Source organism: Chelon labrosus, assembly GCF_963514085.1.
Source record: "Chelon labrosus genome assembly, chromosome: 9".
Taxonomy (NCBI): domain Eukaryota; kingdom Metazoa; phylum Chordata; class Actinopteri; order Mugiliformes; family Mugilidae; genus Chelon; species Chelon labrosus.
The window spans coordinates 16,774,729-16,790,062 of record NC_140359.1 but is presented as its reverse complement, the minus strand read 5'-3'; the positions used below and the strand labels follow the sequence as shown (position 1 = coordinate 16,790,062).

General features: G+C 41.2%; 2 protein-coding genes across 3 annotated transcripts in view; one reads left to right on the top strand and one right to left on the bottom strand.

The window, feature by feature from the left end:
* The first annotated feature begins 301 nt into the window (after positions 1 to 301).
* Positions 302 to 9,832, top strand: gna14a (guanine nucleotide binding protein (G protein), alpha 14a). The gene is made up of 7 exons (XM_084551504.1): positions 302 to 701; positions 6,762 to 6,946; positions 7,450 to 7,604; positions 8,295 to 8,423; positions 8,512 to 8,641; positions 8,738 to 8,891; positions 9,241 to 9,832. Exons 1-7 carry the CDS (start codon positions 578 to 580, stop codon positions 9,429 to 9,431), a joined length of 1,068 nt encoding a protein of 355 aa, XP_084407630.1. The 5' UTR covers positions 302 to 577; the 3' UTR covers positions 9,432 to 9,832.
* A 159-nt stretch (positions 9,833 to 9,991) lies between these two features.
* Positions 9,992 to 15,334, bottom strand: part of vps13a (vacuolar protein sorting 13 homolog A) — a 33,815-nt gene continuing 28,472 nt past the window's right edge. The window contains exons 73-76 of one of the 2 annotated variants that reach the window (XM_084551501.1): positions 12,620 to 12,705; positions 11,913 to 12,036; positions 11,405 to 11,479; positions 9,992 to 11,206 (exon numbers count right to left, since the gene is read on the bottom strand). In XM_084551501.1, the coding sequence (XP_084407627.1) occupies positions 11,156 to 11,206; positions 11,405 to 11,479; positions 11,913 to 12,036; positions 12,620 to 12,705 (336 nt within the window). In that variant the 3' untranslated portion in view covers positions 9,992 to 11,155. The remainder of the gene's footprint in view (positions 11,207 to 11,404; positions 11,480 to 11,912; positions 12,037 to 12,619; positions 12,706 to 15,334) is intronic. The other variant, XM_084551502.1, reaches the window with a different exon arrangement.

The window sequence follows — 15,334 nt, the reverse complement described above, 5'->3', positions numbered from 1 at the left end:
GAAAATGTAGCTACTTCCAACTGGCAACCGAGCACCAACGCCCATTTAAGTAGCCTATTTCATATACCGGCTGTTATGTTTTTAAACCATTTTTGTACTTTTTGTCATTAAAAGCTGCCAACAGCACTACTTAAACTTCCTCATTCCCCATCCAGCGTGCCACAGGTTATAGGTGAAACCAGCACTTCCCATTTTATCCTCCTCTATTTGTAGCCAGTGGGTGCCACGCCCTACGATTCACCAGGATAAAGTTCAGCAAGTGTCCTCCAGGTTCAGACTAACCGCAGCACCTTGGGCAAAAGGCTCCTGTTCCTAAAGAGCAACTCTGGATTTTTAATTCCCAATCCACCGAGTTTCTCTCTGTGCCACTGAGCACTTCAGCTTTCTCCCTCAGCAAATTGCTTGTCTCCTTCGGACTTGAAGGAGGTCTGAAGATGCTCTGCGCCTTTTCCTTCTGAATTTGTGAATTGCGAGAGGGGAGAAGAATCGGCTGACTCGACACTGTTTCATATTTCTTAACCAGAGACTGCGGCATTTTGACCTCGTCGGCGGAGGGCTTATTGGAGAGTGAGTTGAAATGATGGCTGGGTGTTGTGTGTCGGCGGAGGAGAAGGAGAACCAGAGGATCAACGAGGAGATCGAGAGGCAGCTGCGGAGAGACAAGAAGGACTCTCGCAGGGAGCTCAAGCTGCTGCTGTTAGGTGAGCATCACTGAACAGTGAACTGGAGGGAAACTCTTACCCCAGAATAAGTACACATCTATAGGTAAAACGGCACTGTTAAATAGATATAAGGGTGTGTCTTTCACTCACAGATGATGTTTTCTTTTCCTTTCCTGCAAATGTCATAGAAACAATCGGTCAGATCTCTTAACTCGTCTGATGGAATAATTCATACGTGTGATTTTGCTTTTTTTGGGTTAATCTGGTGACCCAAGCGCAGCCCTCAGTTTGCGAGTACTTTCCTGCTTCCTGACCACACCTGGACACGCATATATCATGGCAGGATGGACACAACTCTGAAACTTGTCGACTAAGCTGTATTTAAATGATAATACATTTCCATAATCTAAGTAGAATCAACACTTTATGAATTTTAATCAAAGGATTGAATTCATACAGGAATAATTTGAGGAGAATTTCTACATTTTCTTTCCTTTCATTCATATTTCTTGTGTCTTGGCTTAGCCTCCGAGTTCAGTGCGCACTGGCTTTCCAGGAACACATCCAGGGCGTGCGCATCTGCGCGCCGTGGCTGTGCCATTGATTTTTGCGCACTGTGAGCTGTTTGAATTAATTTGCTAGCTTGACTTATTTAGCTGCCATCTGTCACAGAAATGCGGATAAACAGCCCCCTGCAGGGATAAACTGGATCATTTAAAATGATATTCATCCATTCATAAACCGACACTTGTTACTGGCAGCACAAGGATGTCCTGTTAAACTATTTCAGGCCGCTGTGTGTCTGTGTTATGAGTCTTCTCCAGGAAGAGCTGGATCCATGAGGGCGTTTTCTCGTTTAGGATAAACTCCAGTGTCATGTGAGCATAACTCGGCCTTAACTAGAAGGCATGAATGAGAAAATATATCAGTTTGTCAAGATGCTCCTTAATTTACGGGGGAGTTTCCACACCTCCCAAAAAACATTTATTTGCTCTTTGGCTAGACGGTTCTTTTTTCTACTGCAGTGTGGGAGCACTTCAGGGACTCGAGTTGCTGTCACGCCTCGGTCAGTGGTGGCCATAACTAGCTGCTGCGGGCGCGCTTCATGCAAAAGTCATGCAAATCCATCACGAAGCAGAACATGAGCCACAGGTTTGCAGCCACTGTTAAGGCTGTCGCACTCTTAGAATGGGCTTGGCGGCCCACAACGGCTTAATCATATTCAATGTAAATCCCATTAGATTTGCTTCTTTTCTCTGGCCACTGTGGTCGATCACCAACACAGCATGGATGGATAGTTACAGTCCATGCTGCTCCAGTTCAAAGCTGGACATATGAGCTAGTGGGATATTTTGAGTGGAAATGAGGAGTGACAAAACACAGCAACAAGCTGTTGAAGTAGCTGCCCCCCAACAACACAAAAATATTTAGAAATAAACAGTGAACAAACACTAAGTTTGGCATGGAGAACACAATATTTTAAGAATAATTTCAGTCCAAACTATAGGTGTCAAATACCTCATCATTTAGACGGGATCATTCTGCAGGTAGCTCAAAATAATACTAGCAATTAGATACTGAGTAATCCGGAAAGCATTTTATCAGTAACAATAATTTACCCGGTCAGAGTGACTCAGTCCTCAGTGGATTTCATTAGGACGGCCACAGCCAGGTCTACAGAGACAACGAGTGGGAGTGAAGCAGAGAGAAAGATCAACAGGTTCACGCTCTGCTTCTCTTCTGCGGCCTTACAACCTGATCCGAGTGTCGACGCGGCTCAAACGCGGTTTAGTGTATGAGTATGTGTCGAGATTTAAGGCTGCAGTGTGACTGCAAGTTCAGGACGATGTGGAAAAAAAGAAGAAGAAGACAAGATGTAGACGAGTGAGTGAAAGCGTGTAAGCCATGGAAGTAATCAGCCACACAGAAATACACATTTTCACAGATGTTGCATCAGTATTAAAATGACTAAACTAAAAACCAATGCAGGCACAAAACACGAGAACAGAAGATTGTCAGTGTTTTGTAACACAGGACAGTAGAACGGGAGGAACAACAAACGGGAAGGACATTATTTTTGCACAACTGGTTCTTTCTTATTTATTTTATTATGACCGGTGGAGCATCAGTTTCACTTATTTTCTTAATCAAAACAGACAGTGTGACGGTTAATACATTAGAAAATCCGTTTGTCATAGTTTACTTCTTCTTTTTTGCCCCGTATTTGCCTACAAAGTCCCCCCCTGATGAGTAAGTGAGAGTACAGGTGGTAGTAGTTCTTATCTCAGCAACATCAACACCACATTCATTCATGCCAGCCAGCACCGCATCCCATCAACGCGCTCTCCCATCGAGGAAGTGTACGTAGGAAGTGTGAGGTTGTGTTTGTGGGAAAGGGTGTGTGTGTTAGTGTGTGTGTGTAAATGTCTCATGTCGGCCGTCTGTCTGTGCCGGCAGAGGCATCTGTGGTCAGCATTCATCACCCACAAGGAAACTGTGAAACACAGCACTGCAACACACAAACATGTAGATGAAGACACACACATAGGCAAATAAACATGTTTTCATTCAACGGTATCTCACTCAGTGAGTCGTTGATCAAAACTGATGCAACCTATTCTGACCCTTAACCTATATTTTGCGTGCTGCAAAAACAATAGATCTTATACATATTGCAATTTGGGTTGTGGATTTGATTTTATTCATTTTAAAAAGAAGGAATTGATTGATATTCAGCAAGTGCGCTAAGCTACAGCAACAGAGCCAGAGTCATTAGTCTGTTTAGGATGAAGCCAGTTTTATAATTATCAGTCATTTTTATAGCAAGTACAGTACACTGAGTGAAAATAGTTCAAGCATTTGTTTATTATCAGGTTATCTGAATAATCAATAATGATAAGACTCTTATCAGCACAGATCTAGTCCAGAAGGAAAAAACAGGATGATGTTAAATTTATTCACATCTGAACTACTAGTAATGCATTTTTATTTATCCTAACTCATTTTCTTGCATCTAAACAATATGGATCTGATCAGGGTATTCACCTCTTGGTTGCTAACACCGTAGTTGGACTGTGATTTGCGAAAGGTCAAGAGCCAAAATCGACCTTTGACAGCAAGGTCCCCCAAGCTCATTACGGGTCAACTTGGATGTGATTTGCCTGCCTTGGCCAGACCCGCCTCGTCTCCAAGAAACTTGACTTGTAAACAAGGTACATTCAAATGCGGACAATTTGTGTAGGCCTCGTTTGTTAAGATGTAAAGACGAGAGCGTTCATTGCGTCATGCAAAGCAGCCAGGAAACCAGAAAAGTGATGGCACCACCGAGGCCGATCGCAGCCGAGGGAGGTACGGCTGCTCACATGGCGCAAAGCCCCGCGCACTGCGCACACTGCAAACTCCAATATTCAGATATTCTAGTCTGTTAACAAACACATTTGTTTAACAAATAGGCTCAGTGTCATGTGGTCTGAGTGAGAAAATTGAAGCTTGTGCGGTAAGAATTTGAGAGAAATGTGGCAGACAGTCACCAGCCCAAAAACCAACAATGTCTTTACCCAACACACAGTTTCTAAGAAGAATAAGAGATTCAGTCAACAAGAGTGTACTGCCTTGAAGTTAGTGGACAAACCTTTTAGGTAGAGGGTTTTTGTGTAATTATTTCTATGTCCGATCATACAGCCCTGAGCTCCAAGAGATTATCAAACACACATATTGATCTGTCATGCAAGAACTACAGATGTCTCAGAGAAAAACTCTCCTCTCTATTATTTACTGGCGTATGGTAAATCTGTTTGTGAGATATAATAATCACGTACTGGTAAGACACCCTCAGTAAACCAAATCTTAACTAATTGCATCACGCGTTTTAATAATCTAAACGTTTTCTGGAAGCCAAGTTTCGGTATAAAAGCAAAATGCAGCTCGGTTGATGTCAGCCATTCACTTTCCGCACCCAGATATTGACAGGTGTCCCTTTGGCAGTCAAATACACATTCAAATAGCTCAGTTTGCCTTTGTGTCCCCGCCTGGTCAAGTTGGCAATCAAGAGTTGTCATGGCAATTTTACTTGTTTTGTTGTGTATTTTCCTGACTCCTAGGAACAAGCTGTGCAGAAACAGACAGAGAGTCGTATTAGAGGCTGTGGTTCGCCGTGCAATTGAATTGAGTTGTGTTGTACAGACAAGTGTTTCTCGTGAGGGTTGTCCAGTCGTTGGGTGGAACCCCAAAGCAGGAGACAAAACCACGTATCAAAGTCAATGTATTTTGAGTTTATTAACCAAAACTCGACTGGGTGGTTAAGTCCCAGAAATAAAACGAAAATGCAAAAGACGAACAAAAGGCGCTGGAAACTCCAGGAGAAACGAAAACTAAAAGCAAAGATTCTGGCTCTCCCTGGGAGGCAATGGAAGGTAGGAAAAAGAAATACAAGAGATAAGTCAAAAAGTTGAAAAGGTTAAACCCTAAAGGCACAAGGCGACACTGGCGAGCTGGCACAAACCGTAACATACAGAATTATCTGGCACTGGAGGGACGCCTCGGCCAGCCTTTTAAAGAGTGTTTGATTGAAGAGTGGTTGCAGCTGTGTCATGTGCTCCTGTCAGAATCCTGCCCAGGTGAGCCTAACGAGGGGGAGAGAGAGAGAGAGAGAGAGAGAGAGAGAGAGAGAGAGAAGGAAAAAAGGACAAGAACACCAGCACTGGAACAACCAGGACCATAACAGTTTCTATTATTTTGACAACCCTCAGTGGGCTAGGCTAAATAACAGAAATGCTTTTGTGTTTAATACAATTTAACACAAGAACAAACTACGTCCTCCAAAATGATCACACAGTTGGCTGGAGCCTATCCCAGCTGTCATCGGGGCGAGAGGCAGGGTGCACCCTAGACAGGTCGCCAGTCTATCGCAGGGCTAACCACTGTGCTGCCCCGCTTTGATCACTGTAATACTGTAACAGTAATTTCTGAATTGTGGTTTTGATGCTTTTATTTTAATATTTCCAGATTCACAGTGTAGCTGTAATTATACATGGCAGCTTGTCGTCTGTTTCACAGTCAAGACAGTTAAAAACTGTCAACCTGTTTCAAAACCAGGAACATGAGAGCTAAGAACCTAAAAACAGACAGAACAGTCTGTAACACTTTAGGCAGGAGTCAAGTTTTAAACTCATTTTAATTAAGGGGTCACATCATAGACTGTATAATACTTTAGACAGGCATTATAAAAATTAAAATCAAATTCAGTCCTGTGGCCCCTTTTTTTCATTTCGTATTTTTGATATGAGCCTAAAATTGAAATATGAAAAACTAGGCTTTTTTTCTCGTTTTTGTGTAACAAATAACAAAATAACCAGTCACTTTTTTCATTTTTTCATTTTTGATTGCCATTTGAAAATGGAAAGAACAAATGATACACAGATTAAACTGGTTAACATTTAATGAACGATCCTTTTACAACATATTTTGTGAACAACCTGAATTTTTTTTTAGAAAAATAAGTGTAATTCATTGTCACTACTCTGAATAAAACACTGAACACATTAGGAGTAGCAGTTACTTTTGTTGAAAGAACGTGGTTAAAGTCTTCTATGTAATTTTCAGACTTGGCAAATTCATGCCGTGGACCACCATGGACCCCCTGGCAGGCTGGCTTTGGCCCACGGGCCATATGTTTAACAGCCCCTTCGGCGAATTCACTCAGTTACACCCCCACAATTGGCCAAAAGGAACAATCTTTAGCTCTAATGACAGTTAGGAAACATTTAAGATACAAAACTTCCTTATCTTCATCACTAATCCAGAGTGAAGCTTTGAAAGCTCCAGCAAAAATAGCCATTTTTACTGAAGCTGTAAATTAGAGAGTGAGCCTTATAATAAGGAGTCGCTAAACATCATGTCACTGCAACTTTAACAGATTTGAATCAACGGAAACAAATCACAATGAATGCTACATGAGTCACAGTGTTACTGTGATTCTTCCATGGTTTGCAACCTTAAAAACAAATGCTGCTGGTTATACTCCAGAGGTACATTTTCTCCTAATGGTGATTATTTGGAGTCTGTTATGTTATTGACCTTCACTCTGACTGTGTCCGCCAGGCACTGGAGAGAGTGGGAAGAGCACCTTTATCAAACAAATGAGGATTATCCACGGAGGAGGATACACAGATGAGGACAAGAGGAGCTACGCCAAGCTGGTCTTCCAGAACATCTACACGTCAATGCAGACCATGATCAGAGCCATGGAGACGCTCGGTATTGCTTTCGGCAATTCCCAAAACCAGGTACAGGCGAACAGAGTGGCCCTGCTCCAGACTTACATAGACTATTGATTTACAAGGGAAATTGCTTGGCCACAGTAGCTCGGTTGCACATAAAAACACTCTAACTGCTATAAAAATAAAAATTAAATATTGAAATAAACTACAGTAGTATAAGCAAAAAAATAAATATACAAGTTTTGCATATGTACAATGTATTAGGTGCTAAATAAATGATCATAATTATTATTTCCTTTTGATTACTTGCTCGCTCGGATACATTTTTTTAGTTTCTATTGTCTTTAGCACTTTTCAGACTGTTCTTTCTTCACATGCAAGTTATTTTATTTTGTAAAAAAAAAAAAGAAAGGAGTAACATTTATTACATCATATTTAAATAAAGATGTAGTTTTGCATGTTACCTGAACCTAAACTTGTGTCCTGTTTTCCTCTTTTTCTGCTTCCGCAACTGTGGGGATTCGACCACGGCCGTCTGACCTTCTCCGTGTCCCTCTGTGTTTCCGTAGAGCAACGCGAGCTCAGTCCTGGAGGTGGAGGTGGATAAGGTGGAGGAGCTAGATCCGAGCCTCGCGGCAGCCATCAGGGATCTGTGGAACGATGCGGGAGTACAAGAGTGCTACGAGCGACGCAGGGAGTACCAGCTGTCCGACTCCACCAAATAGTGAGAATCACACGCACATGACTTTTATGTCGCTCTCCCCACCTCTGCATTCGTAGCTGTGACAAATGTTTTATGAGGAACTGTAACGGGTAAGACGAGTAACTAAAATTAGCATCAATAAACCCTCTGTAGTCTGCTACTGATGATCAACATAAAAAAAGAAAAGGCGGCTATTTTTAGCTTTCTGTCTTTCTGCTATTTTGGGAAGTTCAAATTTGGACTGAATTAAAATACACCGTACATATTTTGTAGCTCCGCACTGTAAAGCCCTTCCTTTATGGTTTCAGCTTCTCTTTAAAGTCTCCATGACGCTACAGAATGTGATCTCAGGGTTACATAAATCAGCCTAGCAAACTAAGTACAGGGCCACAAGGAATGTGCAAACAATGGTGAGATTCAAAAAGCAACCAAGGACGAGACAAAAACTCCACAAAAACAAGCGGCACTGGGCTGAAAAACAGTGTTGCAGTAGATATATGTATAGCCTCCAGTGGGGATGATTGTGTGGTCAGGTGAGACAGCTGTTAGGAAAGGGCAAGAAGGTGGGAGAGGAAGTAACCAGACTAAATGAACCATGACACGGCTAGTAAGTTTACAGTCTCTTTATAAAGCCCCCCAAAAAATGCTTTTATTATCTCCCTTTCTCTCTCCTCTCCTGTCTGATTCAATGTTCTCCACATATATTTTCAGCTACCTCACCGACCTGGATCGGATTGCTCAGCCCAGTTATTTACCCGACCTTCAGGACATCCTCAGAGTCCGAGTGCCGACCACGGGTATCATCGAGTATCCCTTCGACATGGAGAATGTAATTTTCAGGTGAGATGCAGTAAAACAAAATCATTTTTATAGAGTTGCTATTAGGCGTCACAGAGATGCATCATTTACATCATTCTTTCGTTTGCAGGATGGTTGATGTGGGGGGTCAGAGGTCAGAGCGGAGGAAGTGGATCCACTGCTTCGAGAATGTCACCTCCATCATCTTCCTGGTGGCGCTCAGCGAGTACGACCAGGTCCTCGCCGAATGTGACAATGAGGTGAGAGCTCAGCTGAGGAGAAGCTCAGGCTTTAGCGTTGAGACGGGAGTTTGACCGCTTATAACGCACGTTGCCTCAAATGCAAACTAATTTCAGAACCGCATGGAGGAGAGCAAGGCCCTGTTCAAAACCATCATCACCTACCCCTGGTTCCAGCGCTCCTCCGTCATACTTTTCCTCAACAAGACCGACATCCTGCAGGAGAAGATCATGTACTCTCACTTAGCCACCTACTTCCCTGAATTCACAGGTGAGTTAGTCGGTTTGATTGCTCGTATAGGATCCAGATTCAGGCACACTGGCAGCCTTGGATGCCGAGATATGAGTGTGTATTTGCTCAATTGCATCTAAATGGATTGTATCTTAAGTCCTTCATTTAAACAATCACGGTAGTAAGCCAAAACCGGAGCTGTTATGCATTGATGTTGTGGTAAACTGTGTATTCCAATTTCTGCCACTTTGTGGAAAAAAGGGTTTTGAAGACACAGCATTTTCCCCCGAGAAACAATCTCTAGATCAGTATTTGTCTTCAAATAACAAAGGACAGACCACATTTGCTAAAAAAAACAGGCCGAGATAACATGAACCCTGAATTGCAGGACCTCAGAAGGATCCTGGAGCAGCTCAAGAGTTCATCCTGAGAATGTACCAAGAACAAAACCCGGACAAGGACAAGACGCTGTACCCCCACTTCACCTGCGCCACGGACACGGAAAACATCCGCTTCGTCTTCGTGGCCGTCAAAGACACCATCCTCAGACACAACCTCAAGGAGTTCAATCTGGTGTAGGGAAGAGGGAGACGAAGAGGAGGAATGCCAAAATAGATAAGTCATCTAATTATTAACGAAACTTAAAAGTAAGCGTGAGATCTCGTGTGCCTGTACAGCCAAAGAGATTATGAACATGTTGTAACAAAATGCTGACTGTGTAGGTCGCTGTTTTTGTTTTTAAAATGCAATTTTGTATAGGTTTCCATTCTAGTCTTCACTGTATAGAGACGTGTGCTGTAAATTATAATAGAAACGAGAATGTGAAAGTCAATAACTGACCCACTGTGTGAACTGCTTATTTTGATCCACATATGTACGATCTGAGTGCTTTAACTTATATAAAACGTGTTCCCATGCAATAGTTGAGTTCCTTTTAGCAATGATTTGTGCTTTCACAATGTATAGAGATGGTTGTTTTAATACTCACCTGCAAGTGCCTTATTTACTTGACTGGAAATTATATTTATGGTCATTTTCAATAAAGAAAAATAAATATATATATATAGTTATTTAATGAAGAGGAAACCTGGTGTGCTAGAGTTGTTGTTTTTTTTTTAGCACAAGAAATAAACACATTGAAACTTGAAACATGGATTTTATTTATTTTTTTCAAAACAGCGTGAACGAAAAAATTCAAGCCACTGCTCTGAACGTTTTGCTCCCCCGAGAAACTAAATGACACACGATTAATGGCAACAGACATATTTATTTTTAGTCATATTAAAGTGTGTTGTACCCCAAACCAAACCTTTTAAATATACATCAGTGTTAACAGCAGCTCGTAGTAATTATAACATTCCTCTTTTCTTTTTTAAATATTCTCTTCTTTGCACAGTCCGTCTCGACGCAGTCTGCATTGCATATGTGTGGTATAAAAACATAAAAATCACAAGGTTACAATCTGCAACGCCGTAATATAGACTTGTGTGAGGATGGCTATATATATATACAGACAGGATATTAGATCACTGTACAGCAGATTGATACATGTGGGTACAGTATAAAAATAGCATGCGTCTCTAAATGACACTGAACAGTCTTTATCTTGCAGAAATGTATAAAAAAGAGGAAATATAGAGTAAAAGCAATCGAGGGCTCTGAGGATGCACATTTTTAACCATGTGTATTATAAAGCCACACTACTTTCAATGTGTTTCCCTTTTATGTTATCCAGTAAAATAAACAGTGTACAATATTAAATGTGCTACAACAGCAATGGTTAATTTGGCCTCTGTGTTACTCAAGTGGTTTTCTACCAGTAGCTGTTGCACATGACATCTCTGCACCCAAGTTGAATTGTGATCAATGGAAATTAAATCAGTGGTTAAATGCGTGTACCAAGCAGAACCATGGCAACTTAACGACTCAGGAAATGGGAAGTCCTCCAATTTCACCAGCATTTCAGACTCAGATATCACAACACGTTTGTAAACTCGAGACATTTTTTTTTCATAAAAGAAAACAGTAAAACTCTGGACGTGTGCAAATGGATGCATGGTGAGACGGCGCTCGGTTCGAAGCGATGCAGTCAGTGTTACATGAAGTGAATTTAAGTCGGCGTCTGTTTGCATGCACACGTACAAACTACTCGCTCCAAGTCTTTCACCCCCCCGATGCACACGCAGTGGACTCACAGCATCGCTTGTGCGCTACTCGCACATGGAGGGAAATCAAACTAGCATGCACTAAAGAACAAAGGCACTGACACACATGGACCTTGTGTGTGTTTATTTCCGTTCGAGTCAGTATTTGGGTAAACTCTCTCTGGCATCCTCCAATTTGGCAAGAACCCACTGAAAATAAATAAGAGGTTAGAACAAGTTATTTTCACTACAATAATATACTGCACGTTGCCCTGCATGATACAAGGAGCAAAACAAGAGAGGCTCAATTTGATTATGTGTATTAAACATGTAAGAACACTACAAATACATATACTGTGCAAAAAAAATACATAAATCTAAGCTGTTTATTCCAAATAGTAAGCTTACCTTGGCTATCTCAGGAGTCTTGAAGTTTATGATCTTTCCAAATTCTTTAGCATGAAAGACCGACTTCACTCTCTCCTGCAATAGTAACAATAAAAAAAAATGAATTATTTTAACCATTTATAGGGCGAGGAAACATATTCTGTAACTTCAGCACACATTTTAAACTGCATCCCCGTGCCTCTCAGTGAGGTTCAGAAGCATGTGGTTCCAACCAGCCAATCAGAGAAGATCAAGGAAACATTCTCGGGTCAAATGTGGTCTGCAAGGTCCACCTCTGCATGAACGCTGCGCTCAACGGCTTTATTAGGTACCACGAAGAAGTGGCCTGATGTTGTCTCACGTGATAATGAGTATGTTGACAGGTGCCTGATTGTCAACAGTAAAAAAGTCTTCTTATGCCCTACAATAACATTCTAGGGTTGACATTTTTAATTTCCAAGTATTTTAATGAGTGTCATATAAAGGTCTAAAACAGCATACTGATTATAATGCTGGTTAAAGCCTGTACCTTGGCCTCAATGCGAAGTCGCCGATTCTCTACAATCATTGGATCCTTGGTGAACTCTTCAAACAGATACTGCCACTCACAGGTCAGCTGGCCAAATGTGCCTTTGGTCACGAAAAATATTCCCCTGGAAGACGGAACAAAAAGTGGGTTTAAAGGACGTCATGTATCATAAAGAAAGTGACATTTTGGACCAACAGGTACAGGGACGCTGGTGGCTAAAGACACAAGCTTCAAAAATAGATAAATAAAAACAGAAAAGCAACACTTTCAGGAGAGTCAGTGTGGATTATCCGAAGACTACTTCAAATGTGCATTACTGAACATTTAACAACCAGAAGGCAATGACTGGAGAATGTCTGGAGACAGATGCTGATCATTATCACTCAAGGTTCATATCAGGCTGCGTGGTTCTGCTTGTCCAAAGATCTGTTGTTGTTGTCATCGAGTAAAAACAAAAAAAAGCCTTCTCCAGCTGCAACGCAATCTTCTCTCGTCTTTCTTTGTATAAACGAGGCAATTTGACGAAGGCAGAAATATTTGTGCCTCAGTGGTTTCACAGTCGGGATAGACTGTTTTCAACATCCTAACAAACTGAGGCTGTTTGACAGTGTCAATGGGTGCAACATGTTCCCCTCAGTAATTTCCTTCCATTGGTGCCCTGTCTTGTCCTACGGAGGGGATACGGTTCAGACATCAAAAACACTCACCTCTTTGTGATCATGAGGAAGTCGGAGTCATTGACCTTGGCGTGAGCAAAGTATCTGTACTTGGCAAAGCGTCCATTCTCAATTTTCTGGAAGAAGAAAGTAAGAAAAACAAGAGTAGAATGGCAAAAGTTAAAAGAAACTCGATTTCTGAATTAAACTAAAACTTCAATGTTGCAAAAAGTCTAAACAAAAAGGTGTTCCAACACTTTCAAATGATTGCTTACGGCAAGTAATCATGATGGCCCTTTGGAAAAAGAGTGAATGAATATGTGCACAAAACATCGGAACAAATGGAAAATGTTGATGAAAGATGGGATGAAACAAAGACGATGGCAGGTACAGGTTTAAAATGTAAAGCTTTTATTGAGAACATAATGGCAGTGAATGTTAAATGAAAGAACTATGAAACAAACATGAATGAATAAAACAAAACTCCCCAAGATTATGAGGTTTTGGAAAAATTAATGAAATTCTAAAGGAGAAAATAAAAAAGGGGGAAATAAAAGAAAGAAGGGATGATAGTCACACACAAAAAAATACAGACTCTTGAAAAGAAACACAGAATAAATAAATTAACAATTCTTCAAACGCTCAAAGGCCTTTCTTTGGTTTGATTAAATCTTCCAACACTCTCAAGCACAAACTACAGACAAAGCACCCACACTACGCTACAGCGGCCACGTCTAGCTGCTAGCCGTTTTACTCATCACCCTCATCCTCTGAGCCAGTTCTACGCCATTCAATGTAGGCCAATCGCCTCTGTGGATATGACAAGAGAGAAGAGTCACAGTCAGCGCAGAGAGAACCAGAGCGGAGTTAATAAGCGGAGTTAATAAATATTTGTTTTTCTTGTACTATTTGAGCCCTGTGTAAGTTTCCTCAGAGTTGTAGGAACTTTGATTTAGTTAGACCTCTAAATGCACCACCTCCTAATGTAAAGCTTTAATGTCTTACTCGACTTTTCCAGACCAAATCAAATCAGCTTTTTTGATAGTATGTGCACAAACAAGGAATTTTTCTCTGTATTTAACTCATCCAAGCGAGCAGTGAGCAGCCATGTAAGGTTCCCATGGAGCAGTTTTGAACAGTTTTAGGTACTTGATCGAGGCCCCACAGCCATGGACATTGTATTTATACACACAGAGAGTACACACCTGGCACCTTAGCCCGGGTGTAAATGCTTGTACATGGGATGAAGCTCAATGCCCCAACATAATAATTTAGGTATTTCAAGTGAAAAGCACTGGTGGAGTTTACTTCTGTCATAGTATGAAGTTAATTATATTCAAGAACACTGTACCTGACTCCTGTTTAACCAGTTCAAAGCAGAAACGTAAATGTGGCATCTATTGATTTATTACATGTATAATTCTGTATTTGTCCTAAGACCTAATTTGGGGACTAAACTAAAACTAGTTCTAAAGGCGGTGAAAGAGACAGGTGACAAATTGAAGGAAAACTAATTTATAAAAATAGTAAAACGCTTCTACACAGGAAAAAAAATGTTTCTAAATGGTTCTAAAATCTCTCAGCGGCCGAATGACCTTTAATTTGTCACCTGTCTTCACTATCTTCACTATTAGCCAAAAGAGTGTAGCTCTGACCTGAGTCTCATAAGCAGAAACCTCCACCCACTCCATCCAGCACGACAGCTAGACAATGTCATAGCAAAAGAAGCTTAAGTGAAACAGAACTGAAACACAAAAGCTGCAAATGTGAGAAGCCCAGGAGACCGACTGACACGCTGGCTCAGAGACACCTTCGGGTTAATGTGCTAATTCAACAACGTGTATGAAGAAGTTCGAGAAATCTGTAAGTAAGAAGTAAATCCAAGCCTGTTTCTTTTACCTGTCCAGACAACCCACACTTATTTGTAGAACACAGAGGTAATACTGCTTGATTTAACTACCTGATCAGGTCAGAGAAGTGCAGGTGCTACTCCAAAAGCCTCAGCTTGGGTTTAAGGTGGATTGTGATGTATGTTTGAGATTAACCTATTAGAGTCGACAACTTCTCAGTTACGCATTCTTGACTGGCTGCAAGCATGGCAAGAATCCATTCATCCTTTGACCTGTGCAATGTCTGCTGTGCCCTCAGCCCCTACACAGCCCCAGAGTGGAACATTTCCGGCCGTCTGCTTAACATTTAATAAAAGCTCATTGTTTTTCTTCATCGCTCTACATTTGTACGGTGCACAACCACTCCTGTGTGAGCTAAACCTTAATGCAGCTCATCTGGAGTAAAATGAGGATTTTTTGGGGGGTTCAGTGCCCAGCAGACATGCAGTTTTATCTGAACGTTATCTTCTCGTTCAATTTCCTAATCACTTCCTAGTCAGACGGTGGGAACTGTAAACTTGTAGAGCTTTAATATCTTTTTATATGATGAATAAGCGTCAATTAGCTTCCTTCTCACATTATTTGTCAGTGGTTAAGAGGAGTCTTTGGTTATTTGACAATTGATCAAACTCTGGCACTGCCAACCGCTGACAACCTAATGAGTAGATTAAAGCCTAATAAATTAACGTAGCAGGAGGGTGGTCCTTTTAATCGTTACTTCTTTTCATGTCAAAAATCAACAAAATCTGTGATTTGCCCAGGGGTGCCCAAGCCTTCGCATTCAAATGTATAATAATTTCTGATGAAACCTCGAGGGCCACACTTGCAACAGGTAGAAAGATCAACGTCACCCATCACAAGGCACTAAACTAACCAT